Below are 22,071 nucleotides of genomic sequence, written 5' to 3' on the forward strand. Positions count from 1 at the left end.
ATTGATAATCTTTTTACAGTTTTGAACATTAAGTGACCTTAGGTCGTTTAGTGCAGTCAATTGGCCTGAATCTCTTCCCCCCCGCTGCTCCCAGCGTTATTGGTAGTTTTCATTTTTTTGTCCCTTTTTAGTTCAGCATGGCTAAAGGACCCGCTTTTCCTTCTTTAAATCTCTCCTTATCGTGATCTCCATTTTCCACTTGAGTTTCCACTTGGCCAGATCTTTCTTACTTTTTCTCTTTAATTTTTTTATAAGATCTTTAAAACTATGTTTCATTTCTTTTGGTAAAAAAATTCATCTTCTACAATTTTTCTTTTATAAGAATTGAAATCAATGATTAGGTAAATTTATTGAGTTATTAATTCCTCGTCAAGCAAAAAGTAATAAAATCGTCTAAAAAAATTTTCTTCACCGGAATTATCTGGATTAATGATGTCCCTAAGTCCAGATAAAAAGGAAAAAAATTGGCATTTAGGGAAAAGTTCTAGTCTGTTCATGTACACTTCAGCTCGAAACCCCATAAGTCGCAGTAAGTTCCTTTTCCCTTTTTGGGATCGTCTTCAGAGGCATTCCTAAAAGGTTTCCCTTTCAGTGCATTGTTTTACAAACTTTATGATGTTAGCAGCAGGAAAATACGAACTATGGAAATTGACGTATAAGAGAATCGAGTGTGTGATGTCGCCAGATGTGAGGAAAGATTGGTCGCTATTTTCTGACGTTTTTATAAACTAAGTTGAGAACTTAAAGCTTAATAAGTTTATAACTTCTTTCAAGATAAGTTTGTTTTTTTTATTAAGTTCATAAAAATAGTTCAAACTCTTTACGGCCACTTGCATGTTGTTGGTAGTAACACTTTTACTACTGTTTGGTACTCTACCACCGACACTTTTAACACTATATGTATGGCTCACATTGTTGAGAAAGAAGTGCACAGTTTTTCGCTTTCTTTTCCTGCTTAGCTCGATAAAAGGGGAATCATGGCAATCGTGACGGATTTTGAAATTGAAATTGAAATTTTTAATGAGCTACAGAATAGAAAATTTGAAAATGACACTTTGTTTCAGGGCCCTTCCAAGATAGGAGACGATTAGACTTTCCTGAAACGTGCTATTACTGTTCATTTTACTGGCATACCACCTGTATTCTGGTGTTGAATTGCTAAAATCTTTAAAAATTAAAAAAAGACTTATCGGAAGTATTAAGAATTATCGGCTTTCTGATCAACCAGTTAAGCGGTGGAATTTAGTTTTTAAAAAACTCCCCCTCAGTGTGCGGAATTAAAATCAGGCAATGACGTGGTATACACGTCGAACGCAGGGAAAACAATCAAATGTAAAACAACGTCGTAATAGTCACTGCAAGCGACTTTTTCTGCAATCTCTCTCTGGAGCTTGAGATTACCAGAGCTCATACTGTGCTCATTCCAAAATCTTGCACCGCTTCACGTATGCATTGCTCTACTTAACTAGGGACGCAGGAGCTTTTTTTACAAGGAAGAAAAGAGCTTTTTGAATTCTGTGCAAAATGAAATCTTTGCTCGTACTGGAGGTCTGAACTTCTATCTGGGCATTGCACAAGGGTTGAGAGCTTCTATTTGTGTGCGTAATTCCCGAATCTCTAATGCGGAGACCAAACATGTACCAACCACTTATCATTTGGCTGGGGCTCCCACCACCTCCCTCCGTACAAAAATACTTGGCAGTTCTATTGGTAAGATAAAGGAAACATCCCACCAAATAATATTCTTATTGTATTTTATTAAAATTTTGAGTTTTTTGTAGTTAATGGCAATTTTATATTGTTTCACAACGAGTATACACCACGTCGAACGCACTGTAATAGAGATTTGGTTTGACTTGTATACACGTCAAATACGCTTAACTCGTTAAGACTTATCGGAAGTATTAAGACTTATCGGAAGTATTAAGACTTATCGGAAGTATTAGGACTTATCGGAGAAGTATTAAGACTTATCGGAAGTATTGAGACTTATCGGAAGTACCACATTACCCGAATAAAATTTTCCGTATTTTAAGATTTCCACGCAAATGGCTTACAATTACTAAACCGTGAAGTCTCTAAAAAATTTCTACTTCTTTTTTTTGTACATTTTTTACAGAAAATTTGAGGAAAGGGGTGGGTAGATTCCTTCTAAATACAACTCAAACGTTCGGAGAAAATTTGTGAGTTCGAATTTGTGAGTTTAGTAAGAGAAAGTCCTGTGAGTGTGCCTAGCTGATTATTGTATTTTTCTCTCCAATCAAAAATTAATTGTCTCATTATTGTATGTTCCAGAAAAAAAAAATACTCAAAAGGACATCTGTGAATATTTAAATCAAAGCAGGAATGAGTTGGAGTAAAATAAAGTCGTGAGTTATATTTTAATAATTTATTAAATTTTCCATTTTTACTAAAAGCTTTTTGATCAAATATTAATACCAAAAGAGTTAACCATTTTTCTGCAAAAATACCTAAAGCAAAAATCTGCAGCTAAGTAAGACTACATTCAGAACCATTGAGACTTAACCTAACTTACGTAATTATTGACAATTATTTCGGCCATTGTTCAGATAATCGCCAGCGATCAGCTGATCGCCGACGGTCATTTACTCGTTGCTCATTTTCGTGCCCCCCTCCTCCCACCCAACATAATCGTGATAGCATTGGAATCGTCGTACATCAAGAATTAATATCTACAATTTTGTTCCATTCAATGGCAAGCTATTTGTAACATCTGTCGGACTATTTCCGGTATATAGTTCATTCTTGATGTAATGAGTGTAGAAAGAGGAAATCAATCTGAACTTCACTTCCTTTTATCTCCCATCAACAGGCAACTGTTCCTCCTTTACTCACAGTGTAATGATGTAGAATGCACTTTTTTGTTGTTGTAATTTTTGAAAATGTTCGCTAGAATATCGAATTTCTTATTCTTGCAATGTGTGTGTGGATTGATATAGCAGCCCAAATAGGTAATCTACATGGGGGAATAGTTCTACAGGCGATTTTCTACCATTATAATCTTGAAACTATTTCCGTTTTATAAATTGACATTAATGGAGGGTGGCGTGAAAAAAAAAAGTTTTGTCCAGTTTTAGTGAGAAGTATTAAGACTTATCGGAGAAGTATTGAGACTTATCGGAGAAGTATTAAGACTTATCGAAAGTATTAAGTCTTATCGGAAGTATTAAGACATCGGAAGTGTTAAGACTTATCGGAAGTATTAAGACTTATTAGAGAAGTATTAAGACTTATCGGAAGTATTAAGACATCGGAAGTATTAAGACATCGGAAGTATTAAGACATCGGAAGTATTAAGACTTATCGGAAGTATTAAGACATCGGAAGTATTAAGACATCGGAAGTATTAAGACTTATCGGAGAAGTATTAAGACTTATCCGAAGTATTAAGAGTTATACGAACTATTAGGACTTATCTGAAGTATTAAGACTTATCGGAAGTATTAAGACTTATTGGAGAAGTATTATCGGAATTATTAAGAATTATCGGAGAAGTATTAAGATTTATCGGAAGTATTAAGTGTTATACGAACTATTAGGACTTATCTGAAGTATTAAGACTTATCGGAAGTATTAAGACTTATCGGAGAAGTACTAAGACTTATCGGAAGTCCTAATATGTACTTCAAAGTTCAAAGGACTTCAAAGCTCCGTACCACCGTTGCTGCCACCATTTCTGGGGCTGATGGCATTTCTCAGGTTTTGCTTTCGATTTGACCACTGGTTTGGAGGCAATATCCAACCAAAATTTTGGGCTCAAATTACCAAGATTCCCTATTAATGTGTCTAACTTCAAACTATGAACATTTCTGACGTCATATTTAATTCATATCACTTCAGTGGTGATGTACCACTATCATTTGAGTGTTTTGCGGTAACTGAGATCTTAAAATACGGCAAGTTTTACTACTTCCGGTGAGCTAATCGTCATCTATTTAGCTTGCTACGCTTGCCTGGACTCGATTAGTGAAGAAAACTCAACTTTATTCAATGCGTACAATGTTGAAACCTTAACTATAATGTTTTCTCATTTATTTCCGGTCTCACGATCATTTCTTTGCTTACTTCCGTTAAATATTCTGTTCGATATAGAGTTATAATAATAGATATATCAACTTTAGGTGAAGCCACTAAAGGCTTACACAGTATACATGTATATTCGATTGATTTATTTTTCTTCTAACATGTTGAAACTGGTAGATCCATAAAAATGGCCTAGCTGTAATAGAAGCTTGCTGCAGAGAGAAAATAATATTCGATAAACAAGAACTTTAATATTTATGACTTTAATAAAACTCCATATAAAGTTCTAGATGAACTGTTACTAAAAAAATATATATATACTTCATACTACGTACTAGAGTAGCGTACTTTAAATGCATTGTGAAGTTCGAAATATTGTACCTACGTAGACGAGCGTAATAAACTGTTTCCGGTAAAACTAAACAGGAAATGATTGTAGTCTTATTTTTTTTTAGTGTTATTGGTTCATTAAGCTTACCTTATCTTGGTGCACCTTTACATCCAGACTGCCAGTAAGTACCACATACCAGGATGTGCCCAATTCTCCTTGGCGGAACACTGCAACACACGTAACAGGAATCATTAATTGTTTCTATAGTCGTAAAAACACTCGTAATTGTTTTTCCTTCACCTTACGAGTAGTGGAAGCCGGTCATGATTGGGGATGACCATTTCCGTGTGCGCCAATTCAACCCGGAACTGGTTCGCGTGTATCAGTCGCAGTTTTTTCTGGAAATTCTCAGAACATGGAGCCTTAAATCAGTAACTGAACAGGAATTAGTGTTATACACAGCAACTGTGTCAGCGCAACCGGAAATGAAACAGGTCTTCAGGATACAGTCACAGTCCCCCTAGAAACACGCTGTTTTGCAACCAAAATCTTGCTGTCACTTTCTGGGTAATAAGTTGATTTCATGAGTTAAGATTGATAGCCAAGGTAAGATAGATTCTTTTACAGCTTCCAAGACGTAATGGCCCAACGCTGACGTAAGTATTGCGGAAGTAGGAAGTGATTCTCTGATAGGTGTAAGCACCTACTCATGCACTTTATTGCAGTATTTTAAGAATTGGAGATTTCTTCCGTTGTGAAACTGAAAATGAAGTAAAAGCTCCAGGTTTAAGCAAAATTTCCTCCTGAGATCACTGCAGAGATGGAGAGATGTTCCATCTTATAAAGCTGCAAAACAATATTTTTGCTCCCCCCTTATCATCAATGTCTCACAATTTCGTTTGTTTTCTTCCATATCTATTCTAGCGTAATGCTATTACTGGGATAGTGGGTTAAGATAAAGGGTACGCATAAAGAGAACCCAGGGTGGCATTTCCTTCCCTTACTAACACCACCTCCGGCTGTGTACAATACCACCTCCTACTACGGCGCAACACAAATAAAGCCTACTCCTAAACAACACTGGCAACAATACTTGTTTTATGCGTACCCCACTTTCAAAGACCTGGGTCAGCTGCCGACCTCGTTCCTGGGTAAAGGATAAACCCCCGTTTGTTAAATGTCGAATCTTCTTCTATAGAAACAATGGGTTTTTCATTAGTCACGTCCTGGAAATAAACTGCGAGCGATATTCTACAAGTTCTTTCTTAGTCACCACTTTCTTTGTACCGAGGTTTATCCATTCTCTTGCAAATCTTAAGAGGAAGTACGACAATAGGGTAGATCTTCTGTTTTGGGTTCCCAAACATAAAGACACCATCTAAGCTGATCTGGTTAAAATCAAGAAACTTGGGTTTTTGTGGTTAAGTTAGTATAAATAAAAAAATCATTTTATTTAAAACTGCCCGGGACGAAAGTTGAAAAAGGTTTGACGTCAAAAAATTTCAAACGTTTTCAAATTCGTTTCGAATTCGTTCGAAATTCCAAGGATGATATCCCATTATGTACTTATTAGATTTCAATGAAATCTTTACCGAATTGTAGAGAATACACAGTTCTATAGGTGGCACAAATTTCTACGTTTTAATGATAGTAGTTAACGAGAAATGGAAGGTTCAATTTTTGAGGTTTACAAACTTCTTGGAATTTCAATCGTTTATATCTCCTTTTGTATTTGTCAAATTCCAATGATTTGTTTACTGAAATGTAGAGAATAGTTAGCTATATTTGTGGTATAAATGGCAATGTTTTAGTAGCAACGGTTATAGAGATATTTGATATTTTATTTTGGACGTTTTCTATACTCGTTTCGAATTCGTTTAAATTTTAAAGGATGATATCTCTTTATGTACTTATCATATTTCAATGAATTCTTTATCGAATTGTAGAGAAAACTGAGCTCTATATGTGGTACAATTTGCTACGTTGTAATGATAGTAGTTAACGAGAAATGGAAGGTTAAATTTTGGAGGTTTTCAAACTACTAGAAATTTCAATCGTTTATATCTCTTTTTGTATTTGTCAAATTCCAATGATTTCCTTACTGAAATGTAGAGAATAGTTAGCTATATATGTGGTATAAATGGCAATGTTTTAGTGATAATGGTTATACAGATATTTGATATTCAATTTTGGTCGTTTTCCATACTCGTTTCGAATTCGTTCAAAATTCAAAGGATGATATCTCTTTATGTACTTAACAGATTTCAATGAATTCTTTATCGAATTGTAGAAAATACTAAGATCTATATGTGGTACAAATTGCTACGTTTTAATGATAGTAGTTAACGAGAAATGGAAGGTTAAATTTTGGAGGTTTTCAAACTACAAGAAATTTCAATCGTTTATATCTCTTTTTGTATTTGTCAAATTCCAACGATTTCTATACTAAATGTAGAGAATAGTTAGCTATATATGTGGTATAAATGGCAATGTTTTAGTGATAACGGTTATAGAGATATTTGATATTCAATTTTGGTCGTTTTCCATACTCGTTTCGAATTCGTTCAAAATTCAAAGGATGATATCTCTTTATGTACTTAATATATTTCTATGAAATCTTTTCCGAATTGTAGAGAATACACAGCTCTATAGGTGGCACAAATTTCTATGTTTTAATGATAGTAGTTAACGAGAAATGGAAGGTTTGGAGGTTTTCAAACTACTAGAAATTTCAATCGTTTATATCTCTTTTTGTATTTGTCAAATTCCAATGATTTCCTTACTGAAATGTAGAGAATAGTTAGCTATATATGTGGTATAAATGGCAATGTTTTAGTGATAACGGTTATAGAGATATTTGATATTCAATTTTGGTCGTTTTCCATACTCGTTTCGAATTCGTTCAAAATTCAAAGGATGATATCTCTTTATGTACTTAATATATTTCTATGAAATCTTTGCCGAATTGTAGAGAATACACAGCTCTATAGGTGGCACAAATTTCTATGTTTTAATGATAGTAGTTAACGAGAAATGGAAGGTTTGGAGGTTTTCAAACTACTAGAAATTTCAATCGTTTATATCTCTTTTTGTATTTGTCAAATTCCAATGATTTCCTTACTGAAATGTAGAGAATAGTTAGCTATATATGTGGTATAAATGGCAATGTTTTAGTGATAACGGTTATAGAGATATTTGATATTCAATTTTGGTCGTTTTCCATACTCGTTTCGAATTCGTTCAAAATTCAAAGGATGATATCTCTTTATGTACTTAATATATTTCTATGAAATCTTTTCCGAATTGTAGAGAATACACAGCTCTATAGGTGGCACAAATTTCTATGTTTTAATGATAGTAGTTAACGAGAAATGGAAGGTTTGGAGGTTTTCAAACTACTAGAAATTTCAATCGTTTATATCTCTTTTTGCATTTGTCAAATTCCAATGATTTCCTTACTGAAATGTAGAGAATAGTTAGCTATATATGTGGTATAAATGGCAATGTTTTAGTGATAACGGTTATAGAGATATTTGATATTCAATTTTGGTCGTTTTCCATACTTGTTTCGAATTCGTTCAAAATTCAAAGGATGATATCTCTTTATGTACTTAATATATTTCTATGAAATCTTTTCCGAATTGTAGAGAATACACAGCTCTATAGGTGGCACAAATTTCTATGTTTTAATGATAGTAGTTAACGAGAAATGGAAGGTTTGGAGGTTTTCAAACTACTAGAAATTTCAATCGTTTATATCTCTTTTTGTATTTGTCAAATTCCAATGATTTCCTTACTGAAATGTAGAGAATAGTTAGCTATATATGTGGTATAAATGGCAATGTTTTAGTGATAACGGTTATAGAGATATTTGATATTTTATTTTGGTCGTTTTCCATACTCGTTTCGAATTCGTTCAAAATTCAAAGGATGATATCTCTTTATGTACTTATCAGATTTCAATGAATTCTTTATCAAATTGTAGAGAAAACTGAGCTGTATATGTGGTACATTTTGCTACGTTTTAATGATAGTAGTTAACGAGAAATGGAAGGTTAAATTTTGGTGGTTTTCAAACTACTAGAAATTTCAATCGTTTATATCTCTTTTTGTATTTGTCAAATTCCAATGATTTCCTTACTGAAATGTAGAGAATAGTTAGCTATATATGTGGTATAAATGGCAATGTTTTAGTGATAAAAGTTATAGAGATATTTGATATTCAATTTTGGTCGTTTTCCATACTCGTTTCGAATTCGTTCAAAATTCAAAGGGTGATATCTCTTTATGTACTTAACAGATTTCAATGAATTCTTTATCGAATTGTAGAGAAAACTGAGCTCTATATGTGGTTCATTTTGCTACGTTTTAATGATAGTAGTTAACGAGAAATGGAAGGTTAAGTTTTGGAGGTTTTCAAACTACTAGAAATTTCAATCGTTTATATCTCTTTTTGTATTTGTCCAATTCTAATGATTTGTTTACTGAAATGTAGAGAATAGTTAGCTATATATGTGGTATAAATGGCAATGTTTTAGTGATAACGGTTATAGAGATATTTGATATTTTATTTTGGTCGTTTTCCATACTCGTTTCGAATTCGTTCAAAATTCAAAGGATGATATCTCTTTATGTACTTATCAGATTTCAATGAATTCTTTATCAAATTGTAGAGAAAACTGAGCTCTATATGTGGTACATTTTGCTACGTTTTAATGATAGTAGTTAACGAGAAATGGAAGGTTAAGTTTTGGAGGTTTTCAAACTACTAGAAATTTCAATCGTTTATATCTCTTTTTGTATTTGTCCAATTCTAATGATTTGTTTACTGAAATGTAGAGAATAGTTAGCTATATATGTGGTATAAATGGCAATGTTTTAGTGATAACGGTTATAGAGATATTTGATATTTTATTTTGGTCGTTTTCCATACTCGTTTCGAATTCGTTCAAAATTCAAAGGATGATATCTCTTTATGTACTTATCAGATTTCAATGAATTCTTTATCAAATTGTAGAGAAAACTGAGCTCTATATGTGGTACATTTTGCTACGTTTTAATGATAGTAGTTAACGAGAAATGGAAGGTTAAGTTTTGGAGGTTTTCAAACTACTAGAAATTTCAATCGTTTATATCTCTTTTTGTATTTGTCCAATTCTAATGATTTGTTTACTGAAATGTAGAGAATAGTTAGCTATATATGTGGTATAAATGGCAATGTTTTAGTGATAACGGTTATAGAGATATTTGATATTTTATTTTGGTCGTTTTCCATACTCGTTTCGAATTCGTTCAAAATTCAAAGGATGATATCTCTTTATGTACTTATCAGATTTCAATGAATTCTTTATCAAATTGTAGAGAAAACTGAGCTGTATATGTGGTACATTTTGCTACGTTTTAATGATAGTAGTTAACGAGAAATGGAAGGTTAAATTTTGGTGGTTTTCAAACTACTAGAAATTTCAATCGTTTATATCTCTTTTTGTATTTGTCAAATTCCAATGATTTCCTTACTGAAATGTAGAGAATAGTTACCTATATATGTGGTATAAATGGCAATGTTTTAGTGATAAAGGTTATAGAGATATTTGATATTCAATTTTGGTCGTTTTCCATACTCGTTTCGAATTCGTTCAAAATTCAAAGGATGATATCTCTTTATGTACTTATCAGATTTCAATGAATTCTTTATCGAATTGTAGAGAAAACTGAGCTCTATATGTGGTACAAATTCCTATGTTTTAATGATAGTAGTTAACGATATATGGAAGGTTAAATTTTGGTGGTTTTCAAACTACTAGAAATTTCAATCGTTTGTATCTCTTTTTATATTTGTCAAATTCCAATGATTTCCTTACTGCAATGTAGAGAATAGTTAGCTATATATGTGGTATAAATGGCAATGTTTTAGTGATAAAGGTTATAGAGATATTTGATATTCAATTTTGGTCGTTTTCCATACTCGTTTCGAATTCGTTCAAAATTCAAAGGATGATATCTCTTTATGTACTTATCAGATTTCAATGAATTCTTTATCGAATTGTAGAGAAAACTGAGCTCTATATGTGGCACAAATTCCTATGTTTTAATGATAGTAGTTAACGATATATGGAAGGTTAAATTTTGGTGGTTTTCAAACTACTAGAAATTTCAATCGTTTATATCTCTTTTTGTATTTGTTAAATTCCAATGATATCCTTACTGAAAAGTAGAGAATAGTTAGCTATATATGTGGTATAAATGGCAATGTTTTAGTGATAAAGGTTATAGAGATATTTGATATTCAATTTTGGTTGTTTTCCATACTCGTTTCAAATTCGTTCAAAATTCAAAGGATGATATCTCTTTATGTACTTATCAGATTTCAATGAATTCTTTATCGAATTGTAGAGAAAACTGAGCTCTATATGTGGTACATTTTGCTACGTTTTAATGATAGTAGTTAACGAGAAATGGAAGGTTAAGTTTTGGAGGTTTTCAAACTACTAGAAATTTCAATCGTTTATATCTCTTTTTGTATTTGTCCAATTCTAATGATTTCTATACTAAATGTAGAGAATAGTTAGCTATATATGTGGTATAAATGGCAATGTTTTAGTGATAAAGGTTATAGAGATATTTGATATTCAATTTTGGTCGTTTTCCATACTCGTTTCGAATTCGTTCAAAATTCAAAGGATGATATCTCTTTATGTACTTATCAGATTTCAATGAATTCTTTATCGAATTGTAGAGAAAACTGAGCTCTATATGTGGTACATTTTGCTACGTTTTAATGATAGTAGTTAACGAGAAATGGAAGGTTAAGTTTTGGAGGTTTTCAAACTACTAGAAATTTCAATCGTTTATATCTCTTTTTGTATTTGTCCAATTCTAATGATTTCTATACTAAATGTAGAGAATAGTTAGCTATATATGTGGTATAAATGGCAATGTTTTAGTGATAACGGTTATAGAGATATTTGATATTCAATTTTGGTCGTTTTCCATACTCGTTTCAAATTCGTTCAAAATTCAAAGGATGATATCTCTTTATGTACTTATCAGATTTCAATGAATTCTTTATCGAATTGTAGAGAAAACTGAGCTCTATATGTGGTACATTTTGCTACGTTTTAATGATAGTAGTTAACGAGAAATGGAAGGTTAAGTTTTGGAGGTTTTCAAACTACTAGAAATTTCAATCGTTTATATCTCTTTTTGTATTTGTCCAATTCTAATGATTTCTATACTAAATGTAGAGAATAGTTAGCTATATATGTGGTATAAATGGCAATGTTTTAGTGATAAAGGTTATAGAGATATTTGATATTCAATTTTGGTCGTTTTCCATACTGGTTTCGAATTCGTTCAAAATTCAAAGGATGATATCTCTTTATGTACTTATCAGATTTCAATGAATTCTTTATCAAATTGTAGAGAAAACTGAGCTCTATATGTGGTACATTTTGCTACGTTTTAATGATAGTAGTTGACGAGAAATGGAAGGTTAAGTTTTGGAGGTTTTCAAACTACTAGAAATTTCAATCGTTTATATCTCTTTTTGTATTTGTCTAATTCTAATGATTTCTATACTAAATGTAGAGAATAGTTAGCTATATATGTGGTATAAATGGCAATGTTTTAGTGATAACGGTTATAGAGATATTTGATATTCAATTTTGGTCGTTTTCCATACTCGTTTCGAATTCGTTCAAAATTCAAAGGATGATATCTCTTTATGTACTTATCCCACTCGTAATTGTTTTTCCTTCACCTTACGAGTATTCAACCCGGAACTGGTATCAGTCGCAGTTTTTTCTGGAAATTCTCAAAACTTGGAGCCTTAAGTAACTGAACAGGAATTAGTGTTATACACAGCAACTGTCAGCGCAACCGGAAATGAAACAGGACTTCAGGATACAGTCACAGTCCCCTAGAAACACGCTGTTTTGCAACCAAAATCTTGCTGTCACTTTCTGGGTAATAAGTTGATTTCATGAGTTAAGATTGATAGCCAAGGTAAGATAGATTCTTTTACGGCTTCCAAGACGTAATGGCCCAACGCTGACGTAAGTATTGCGGAAGTAGGAAGTGATTCTCTGATAGGTGTAAGCACCTACTCATGCACTTTATTGCAGTATTTTAAGAATTGGAGATTTCTTCCGTTGTGAAACTGAAAATGAAGTAAAAGCTCCAGGTTTAAGCAAAATTTCCTCCTGAGATCACTGCAGAGATGGAGAGATTTTCCATCTTATAAAGCTGCAAAACAATATTTTTGCTCCCCCCTTATCATCAATGTCTCACAATTTCGTTTGTTTTCTTCCATATCTATTCTAGCGTAATGCTATTACTGGGATAGTGGGTTAAGATAAAGGGTACGCATAAAGAGAACCCAGGGTGGCATTTCCATCCCTTACTAACACCACCTCCGGCTGTGTACAATACCACCTCCTACTACGGCGCAACACAAATAAAGCCTACTCCTAAACAACACTGGCAACAATACTTGTTTTATGCGTACCCCACTTTCAAAGACCTGGGTCAGCTGCCGACCTCGTTCCTGGGTAAAGGATAAACCCCCGTTTGTTAAATGTCGAATCTTCTTCTATAGAAACAATGGGTTTTTCATTAGTCACGTCCTAGAAATAAACTGCGAGCGATATTCTACAAGTTCTTTCTTAGTCACCACTTTCTTTGTACCGAGGTTTATCCATTCTCTTGCAAATCTTAAGAGGAAGTACAACAACAGGGTAGATCTTCTGTTTTGGGTTCCCAAACATAAAGACACCATCTAAGCTGATCTGGTTAAAATCAAGAAACTTGGGTTTTTGTGGTTAAGTTAGTATAAATTGAAAAATCATTTTATTTAAAACTGCCCGGGACGAAAGTTGAAAAAGGTTTGACGTCGAAAAATTTCAAACGTTTTCAAATTCGTTTCGAATTCGTTCAAAATTCAAAGGATGATATCCCATTATGTACTTATCAGATTTCAATGAATTCTTTATCGAATTGTAGAGAAAACTGAGCTCTATATGTGGCACAAATTCCTATGTTTTAATGATAGTAGTTAACGATATATGGAAGGTTAAATTTTGGTGGTTTTCAAACTACTAGAAATTTCAATCGTTTATATCTCTTTTTGTATTTGTTAAATTCCAATGATATCCTTACTGAAAAGTAGAGAATAGTTAGCTATATATGTGGTATAAATGGCAATGTTTTAGTGATAAAGGTTATAGAGATATTTGATATTCAATTTTGGTCGTTTTCCATACTCGTTTCGAATTCGTTCAAAATTCAAAGGATGATATCTCCGTATGTACTTATCAGATTTCAATGAATTCTTTATCAAATTGTAGAGAAAACTGAGCTGTATATGTGGTACATTTTGCTACGTTTTAATGATAGTAGTTAACGAGAAATGGAAGGTTAAATTTTGGTGGTTTTCAAACTACTAGAAATTTCAATCGTTTATATCTCTTTTTGTATTTGTCAAATTCCAATGATTTCCTTACTGAAATGTAGAGAAAAGTTAGCTATATTTGTGGTATAAATGGCAATGTTTTAGTGATAAAAGTTATAGAGATATTTGATATTCAATTTTGGTCGTTTTCCATACTCGTTTCGAATTCGTTCAAAATTCAAAGGGTGATATCTCTTTATGTACTTAACAGATTTCAATGAATTCTTTATCGAATTGTAGAGAAAACTGAGCTCTATATGTGGTACATTTTGCTACGTTTTAATGATAGTAGTTAACGAGAAATGGAAGGTTAAGTTTTGGAGGTTTTCAAACTACTAGAAATTTCAATCGTTTATATCTCTTTTTGTATTTGTCCAATTCTAATGATTTGTTTACTGAAATGTAGAGAATAGTTAGCTATATATGTGGTATAAATGGTAATGTTTTAGTGATAACGGTTATAGAGATATTTGATATTTTATTTTGGTCGTTTTCCATACTCGTTTCGAATTCGTTCAAAATTCAAAGGATGATATCTCTTTATGTACTTATCAGATTTCAATGAATTCTTTATCAAATTGTAGAGAAAACTGAGCTCTATATGTGGTACATTTTGCTACGTTTTAATGATAGTAGTTAACGAGAAATGGAAGGTTAAGTTTTGGAGGTTTTCAAACTACTAGAAATTTCAATCGTTTATATCTCTTTTTGTATTTGTCCAATTCTAATGATTTGTTTACTGAAATGTAGAGAATAGTTAGCTATATATGTGGTATAAATGGCAATGTTTTAGTGATAACGGTTATAGAGATATTTGATATTTTATTTTGGTCGTTTTCCATACTCGTTTCGAATTCGTTCAAAATTCAAAGGATGATATCTCTTTATGTACTTATCAGATTTCAATGAATTCTTTATCAAATTGTAGAGAAAACTGAGCTGTATATGTGGTACATTTTGCTACGTTTTAATGATAGTAGTTAACGAGAAATGGAAGGTTAAATTTTGGTGGTTTTCAAACTACTAGAAATTTCAATCGTTTATATCTCTTTTTGTATTTGTCAAATTCCAATGATTTCCTTACTGAAATGTAGAGAATAGTTACCTATATATGTGGTATAAATGGCAATGTTTTAGTGATAAAGGTTATAGAGATATTTGATATTCAATTTTGGTCGTTTTCCATACTCGTTTCGAATTCGTTCAAAATTCAAAGGATGATATCTCTTTATGTACTTATCAGATTTCAATGAATTCTTTATCGAATTGTAGAGAAAACTGAGCTCTATATGTGGTACAAATTCCTATGTTTTAATGATAGTAGTTAACGATATATGGAAGGTTAAATTTTGGTGGTTTTCAAACTACTAGAAATTTCAATCGTTTGTATCTCTTTTTATATTTGTCAAATTCCAATGATTTCCTTACTGCAATGTAGAGAATAGTTAGCTATATATGTGGTATAAATGGCAATGTTTTAGTGATAAAGGTTATAGAGATATTTGATATTCAATTTTGGTCGTTTTCCATACTCGTTTCGAATTCGTTCAAAATTCAAAGGATGATATCTCTTTATGTACTTATCAGATTTCAATGAATTCTTTATCGAATTGTAGAGAAAACTGAGCTCTATATGTGGCACAAATTCCTATGTTTTAATGATAGTAGTTAACGATATATGGAAGGTTAAATTTTGGTGGTTTTCAAACTACTAGAAATTTCAATCGTTTATATCTCTTTTTGTATTTGTTAAATTCCAATGATATCCTTACTGAAAAGTAGAGAATAGTTAGCTATATATGTGGTATAAATGGCAATGTTTTAGTGATAAAGGTTATAGAGATATTTGATATTCAATTTTGGTTGTTTTCCATACTCGTTTCAAATTCGTTCAAAATTCAAAGGATGATATCTCTTTATGTACTTATCAGATTTCAATGAATTCTTTATCGAATTGTAGAGAAAACTGAGCTCTATATGTGGTACATTTTGCTACGTTTTAATGATAGTAGTTAACGAGAAATGGAAGGTTAAGTTTTGGAGGTTTTCAAACTACTAGAAATTTCAATCGTTTATATCTCTTTTTGTATTTGTCCAATTCTAATGATTTCTATACTAAATGTAGAGAATAGTTAGCTATATATGTGGTATAAATGGCAATGTTTTAGTGATAAAGGTTATAGAGATATTTGATATTCAATTTTGGTCGTTTTCCATACTCGTTTCGAATTCGTTCAAAATTCAAAGGATGATATCTCTTTATGTACTTATCAGATTTCAATGAATTCTTTATCGAATTGTAGAGAAAACTGAGCTCTATATGTGGTACATTTTGCTACGTTTTAATGATAGTAGTTAACGAGAAATGGAAGGTTAAGTTTTGGAGGTTTTCAAACTACTAGAAATTTCAATCGTTTATATCTCTTTTTGTATTTGTCCAATTCTAATGATTTCTATACTAAATGTAGAGAATAGTTAGCTATATATGTGGTATAAATGGCAATGTTTTAGTGATAACGGTTATAGAGATATTTGATATTCAATTTTGGTCGTTTTCCATACTCGTTTCAAATTCGTTCAAAATTCAAAGGATGATATCTCTTTATGTACTTATCAGATTTCAATGAATTCTTTATCGAATTGTAGAGAAAACTGAGCTCTATATGTGGTACATTTTGCTACGTTTTAATGATAGTAGTTAACGAGAAATGGAAGGTTAAGTTTTGGAGGTTTTCAAACTACTAGAAATTTCAATCGTTTATATCTCTTTTTGTATTTGTCCAATTCTAATGATTTCTATACTAAATGTAGAGAATAGTTAGCTATATATGTGGTATAAATGGCAATGTTTTAGTGATAAAGGTTATAGAGATATTTGATATTCAATTTTGGTCGTTTTCCATACTGGTTTCGAATTCGTTCAAAATTCAAAGGATGATATCTCTTTATGTACTTATCAGATTTCAATGAATTCTTTATCAAATTGTAGAGAAAACTGAGCTCTATATGTGGTACATTTTGCTACGTTTTAATGATAGTAGTTGACGAGAAATGGAAGGTTAAGTTTTGGAGGTTTTCAAACTACTAGAAATTTCAATCGTTTATATCTCTTTTTGTATTTGTCTAATTCTAATGATTTCTATACTAAATGTAGAGAATAGTTAGCTATATATGTGGTATAAATGGCAATGTTTTAGTGATAACGGTTATAGAGATATTTGATATTCAATTTTGGTCGTTTTCCATACTCGTTTCGAATTCGTTCAAAATTCAAAGGATGATATCTCTTTATGTACTTATCCCACTCGTAATTGTTTTTCCTTCACCTTACGAGTATTCAACCCGGAACTGGTATCAGTCGCAGTTTTTTCTGGAAATTCTCAAAACTTGGAGCCTTAAGTAACTGAACAGGAATTAGTGTTATACACAGCAACTGTCAGCGCAACCGGAAATGAAACAGGACTTCAGGATACAGTCACAGTCCCCTAGAAACACGCTGTTTTGCAACCAAAATCTTGCTGTCACTTTCTGGGTAATAAGTTGATTTCATGAGTTAAGATTGATAGCCAAGGTAAGATAGATTCTTTTACGGCTTCCAAGACGTAATGGCCCAACGCTGACGTAAGTATTGCGGAAGTAGGAAGTGATTCTCTGATAGGTGTAAGCACCTACTCATGCACTTTATTGCAGTATTTTAAGAATTGGAGATTTCTTCCGTTGTGAAACTGAAAATGAAGTAAAAGCTCCAGGTTTAAGCAAAATTTCCTCCTGAGATCACTGCAGAGATGGAGAGATTTTCCATCTTATAAAGCTGCAAAACAATATTTTTGCTCCCCCCTTATCATCAATGTCTCACAATTTCGTTTGTTTTCTTCCATATCTATTCTAGCGTAATGCTATTACTGGGATAGTGGGTTAAGATAAAGGGTACGCATAAAGAGAACCCAGGGTGGCATTTCCATCCCTTACTAACACCACCTCCGGCTGTGTACAATACCACCTCCTACTACGGCGCAACACAAATAAAGCCTACTCCTAAACAACACTGGCAACAATACTTGTTTTATGCGTACCCCACTTTCAAAGACCTGGGTCAGCTGCCGACCTCGTTCCTGGGTAAAGGATAAACCCCCGTTTGTTAAATGTCGAATCTTCTTCTATAGAAACAATGGGTTTTTCATTAGTCACGTCCTAGAAATAAACTGCGAGCGATATTCTACAAGTTCTTTCTTAGTCACCACTTTCTTTGTACCGAGGTTTATCCATTCTCTTGCAAATCTTAAGAGGAAGTACAACAACAGGGTAGATCTTCTGTTTTGGGTTCCCAAACATAAAGACACCATCTAAGCTGATCTGGTTAAAATCAAGAAACTTGGGTTTTTGTGGTTAAGTTAGTATAAATTGAAAAATCATTTTATTTAAAACTGCCCGGGACGAAAGTTGAAAAAGGTTTGACGTCGAAAAATTTCAAACGTTTTCAAATTCGTTTCGAATTCGTTCAAAATTCAAAGGATGATATCCCATTATGTACTTATCAGATTTCAATGAATTCTTTATCGAATTGTAGAGAAAACTGAGCTCTATATGTGGCACAAATTCCTATGTTTTAATGATAGTAGTTAACGATATATGGAAGGTTAAATTTTGGTGGTTTTCAAACTACTAGAAATTTCAATCGTTTATATCTCTTTTTGTATTTGTTAAATTCCAATGATATCCTTACTGAAAAGTAGAGAATAGTTAGCTATATATGTGGTATAAATGGCAATGTTTTAGTGATAAAGGTTATAGAGATATTTGATATTCAATTTTGGTCGTTTTCCATACTCGTTTCGAATTCGTTCAAAATTCAAAGGATGATATCTCCGTATGTACTTATCAGATTTCAATGAATTCTTTATCAAATTGTAGAGAAAACTGAGCTGTATATGTGGTACATTTTGCTACGTTTTAATGATAGTAGTTAACGAGAAATGGAAGGTTAAATTTTGGTGGTTTTCAAACTACTAGAAATTTCAATCGTTTATATCTCTTTTTGTATTTGTCAAATTCCAATGATTTCCTTACTGAAATGTAGAGAAAAGTTAGCTATATTTGTGGTATAAATGGCAATGTTTTAGTGATAAAAGTTATAGAGATATTTGATATTCAATTTTGGTCGTTTTCCATACTCGTTTCGAATTCGTTCAAAATTCAAAGGGTGATATCTCTTTATGTACTTAACAGATTTCAATGAATTCTTTATCGAATTGTAGAGAAAACTGAGCTCTATATGTGGTACATTTTGCTACGTTTTAATGATAGTAGTTAACGAGAAATGGAAGGTTAAGTTTTGGAGGTTTTCAAACTACTAGAAATTTCAATCGTTTATATCTCTTTTTGTATTTGTCCAATTCTAATGATTTGTTTACTGAAATGAAGAGAATAGTTAGCTATATATGTGGTATAAATGGTAATGTTTTAGTGATAACGGTTATAGAGATATTTGATATTTTATTTTGGTCGTTTTCCATACTCGTTTCGAATTCGTTCAAAATTCAAAGGATGATATCTCTTTATGTACTTATCAGATTTCAATGAATTCTTTATCAAATTGTAGAGAAAACTGAGCTCTATATGTGGTACATTTTGCTACGTTTTAATGATAGTAGTTAACGAGAAATGGAAGGTTAAGTTTTGGAGGTTTTCAAACTACTAGAAATTTCAATCGTTTATATCTCTTTTTGTATTTGTCCAATTCTAATGATTTGTTTACTGAAATGTAGAGAATAGTTAGCTATATATGTGGTATAAATGGCAATGTTTTAGTGATAACGGTTATAGAGATATTTGATATTTTATTTTGGTCGTTTTCCATACTCGTTTCGAATTCGTTCAAAATTCAAAGGATGATATCTCTTTATGTACTTATCAGATTTCAATGAATTCTTTATCAAATTGTAGAGAAAACTGAGCTGTATATGTGGTACATTTTGCTACGTTTTAATGATAGTAGTTAACGAGAAATGGAAGGTTAAGTTTTGGAGGTTTTCAAACTACTAGAAATTTCAATCGTTTATATCTCTTTTTGTATTTGTCCAATTCTAATGATTTCTATACTAAATGTAGAGAATAGTTAGCTATATATGTGGTATAAATGGCAATGTTTTAGTGATAACGGTTATAGAGATATTTGATATTTTATTTTGGTCGTTTTCCATACTCGTTTCGAATTCGTTCAAAATTCAAAGGATGATATCTCTTTATGTACTTATCAGATTTCAATGAATTCTTTATCGAATTGTAGAGAAAACTGAGCTCTATATGTGGTACAAATTCCTATGTTTTAATGATAGTAGTTAACGAGAAATCGAAGGTTAAGTTTTGGAGGTTTTCAAACTACTAGAAATTTCAATCGTTTATATCTCTTTTTGTATTTGTCCAATTCTAATGATTTCTATACTAAATGTAGAGAATAGTTAGCTATATATGTGGTATAAATGGCAATGTTTTAGTGATAACGGTTATAGAGATATTTGATATTTTATTTTGGTCGTTTTCCATACTCGTTTCGAATTCGTTCAAAATTCAAAGGATGATATCTCTTTATGTACTTATCAGATTTCAATGAATTCTTTATCGAATTGTAGAGAAAACTGAGCTCTATATGTGGTACATTTTGCTACGTTTTAATGATAGTAGTTAACGAGAAATGGAAGGTTAAGTTTTGGAGGTTTTCAAACTACTAGAAATTTCAATCGTTTATATCTCTTTTTGTATTTGTCCAATTCTAATGATTTCTATACTAAATGTAGAGAATAGTTAGCTATATATGTGGTATAAATGGCAATGTTTTAGTGATAACGGTTATAGAGATATTTGATATTTTATTTTGGTCGTTTTCCATACTCGTTTCGAATTCGTTCAAAATTCAAAGGATGATATCTCCGTATGTACTTATCAGATTTCAATGAATTCTTTATCAAATTGTAGAGAAAACTGAGCTGTATATGTGGTACATTTTGCTACGTTTTAATGATAGTAGTTAACGAGAAATGGAAGGTTAAATTTTGGTGGTTTTCAAACTACTAGAAATTTCAATCGTTTATATCTCTTTTTGTATTTGTCAAATTCCAATGATTTCCTTACTGAAATGTAGAGAATAGTTAGCTATATATGTGGTATAAATGGCAATGTTTTAGTGATAACGGTTATAGAGATATTTGATATTTTATTTTGGTCGTTTTCCATACTCGTTTCGAATTCGTTCAAAATTCAAAGGGTGATATCTCTTTATGTACTTAACAGATTTCAATGAATTATTTATCGAATTGTAGAGAAAACTGAGCTCTATATGTGGTACATTTTGCTACGTTTTAATGATAGTAGTTAACGAGAAATGGAAGGTTAAGTTTTGGAGGTTTTCAAACTACTAGAAATTTCAATCGTTTATATCTCTTTTTGTATTTGTCCAATTCTAATGATTTGTTTACTGAAATGTAGAGAATAGTTAGCTATATATGTGGTATAAATGGCAATGTTTTAGTGATAACGGTTATAGAGATATTTGATATTTTATTTTGGTCGTTTTCCATACTCGTTTCGAATTCGTTCAAAATTCAAAGGATGATATCTCTTTATGTACTTATCAGATTTCAATGAATTCTTTATCAAATTGTAGAGAAAACTGAGCTGTATATGTGGTACATTTTGCTACGTTTTAATGATAGTAGTTAACGAGAAATGGAAGGTTAAATTTTGGTGGTTTTCAAACTACTAGAAATTTCAATCGTTTATATCTCTTTTTGTATTTGTCCAATTCTAATGATTTGTTTACTGAAATGTAGAGAATAGTTAGCTATATATGTGGTATAAATGGCAATGTTTTAGTGATAACGGTTATAGAGATATTTGATATTCAATTTTGGTCGTTTTCCATACTCGTTTCGAATTCGTTCAAAATTCAAAGGGTGATATCTCTTTATGTACTTAACAGATTTCAATGAATTCTTTATCGAATTGTAGAGAAAACTGAGCTCTATATGTGGTACAAATTCCTATGTTTTAATGATAGTAGTTAACGATATATGGAAGGTTAAATTTTGGTGGTTTTCAAACTACTAGAAATTTCAATCGTTTATATCTCTTTTTGTATTTGTCAAATTCCAATGATTTCCTTACTGAAATGTAGAGAATAGTTACCTATATATGTGGTATAAATGGCAATGTTTTAGTGATAAAAGTTATAGAGATATTTGATATTCAATTT

At 31.7% G+C, this 22,071-nt stretch overlaps 1 protein-coding gene across 2 annotated transcripts in view; it reads right to left on the bottom strand.

Annotated features, from left to right (window-relative positions):
• The window catches only part of Epac (Exchange protein directly activated by cAMP), a 374,689-nt gene that overhangs the window by 274,332 nt on the left and 78,286 nt on the right, over positions 1-22,071 (bottom strand). For both annotated transcript variants that reach the window (XM_074115265.1, XM_074115263.1), the window contains exon 3: positions 4,523-4,602. In XM_074115265.1, coding sequence (XP_073971366.1) covers positions 4,523-4,602 — 80 coding nt within the window. The remainder of the gene's footprint in view (positions 1-4,522; positions 4,603-22,071) is intronic.

This window comes from Rhodnius prolixus, unplaced genomic scaffold (assembly GCF_049639745.1).
Source record: "Rhodnius prolixus isolate KJV_2025 unplaced genomic scaffold, Rpr scaffold_7, whole genome shotgun sequence".
NCBI lineage: Eukaryota > Metazoa > Arthropoda > Insecta > Hemiptera > Reduviidae > Rhodnius > Rhodnius prolixus.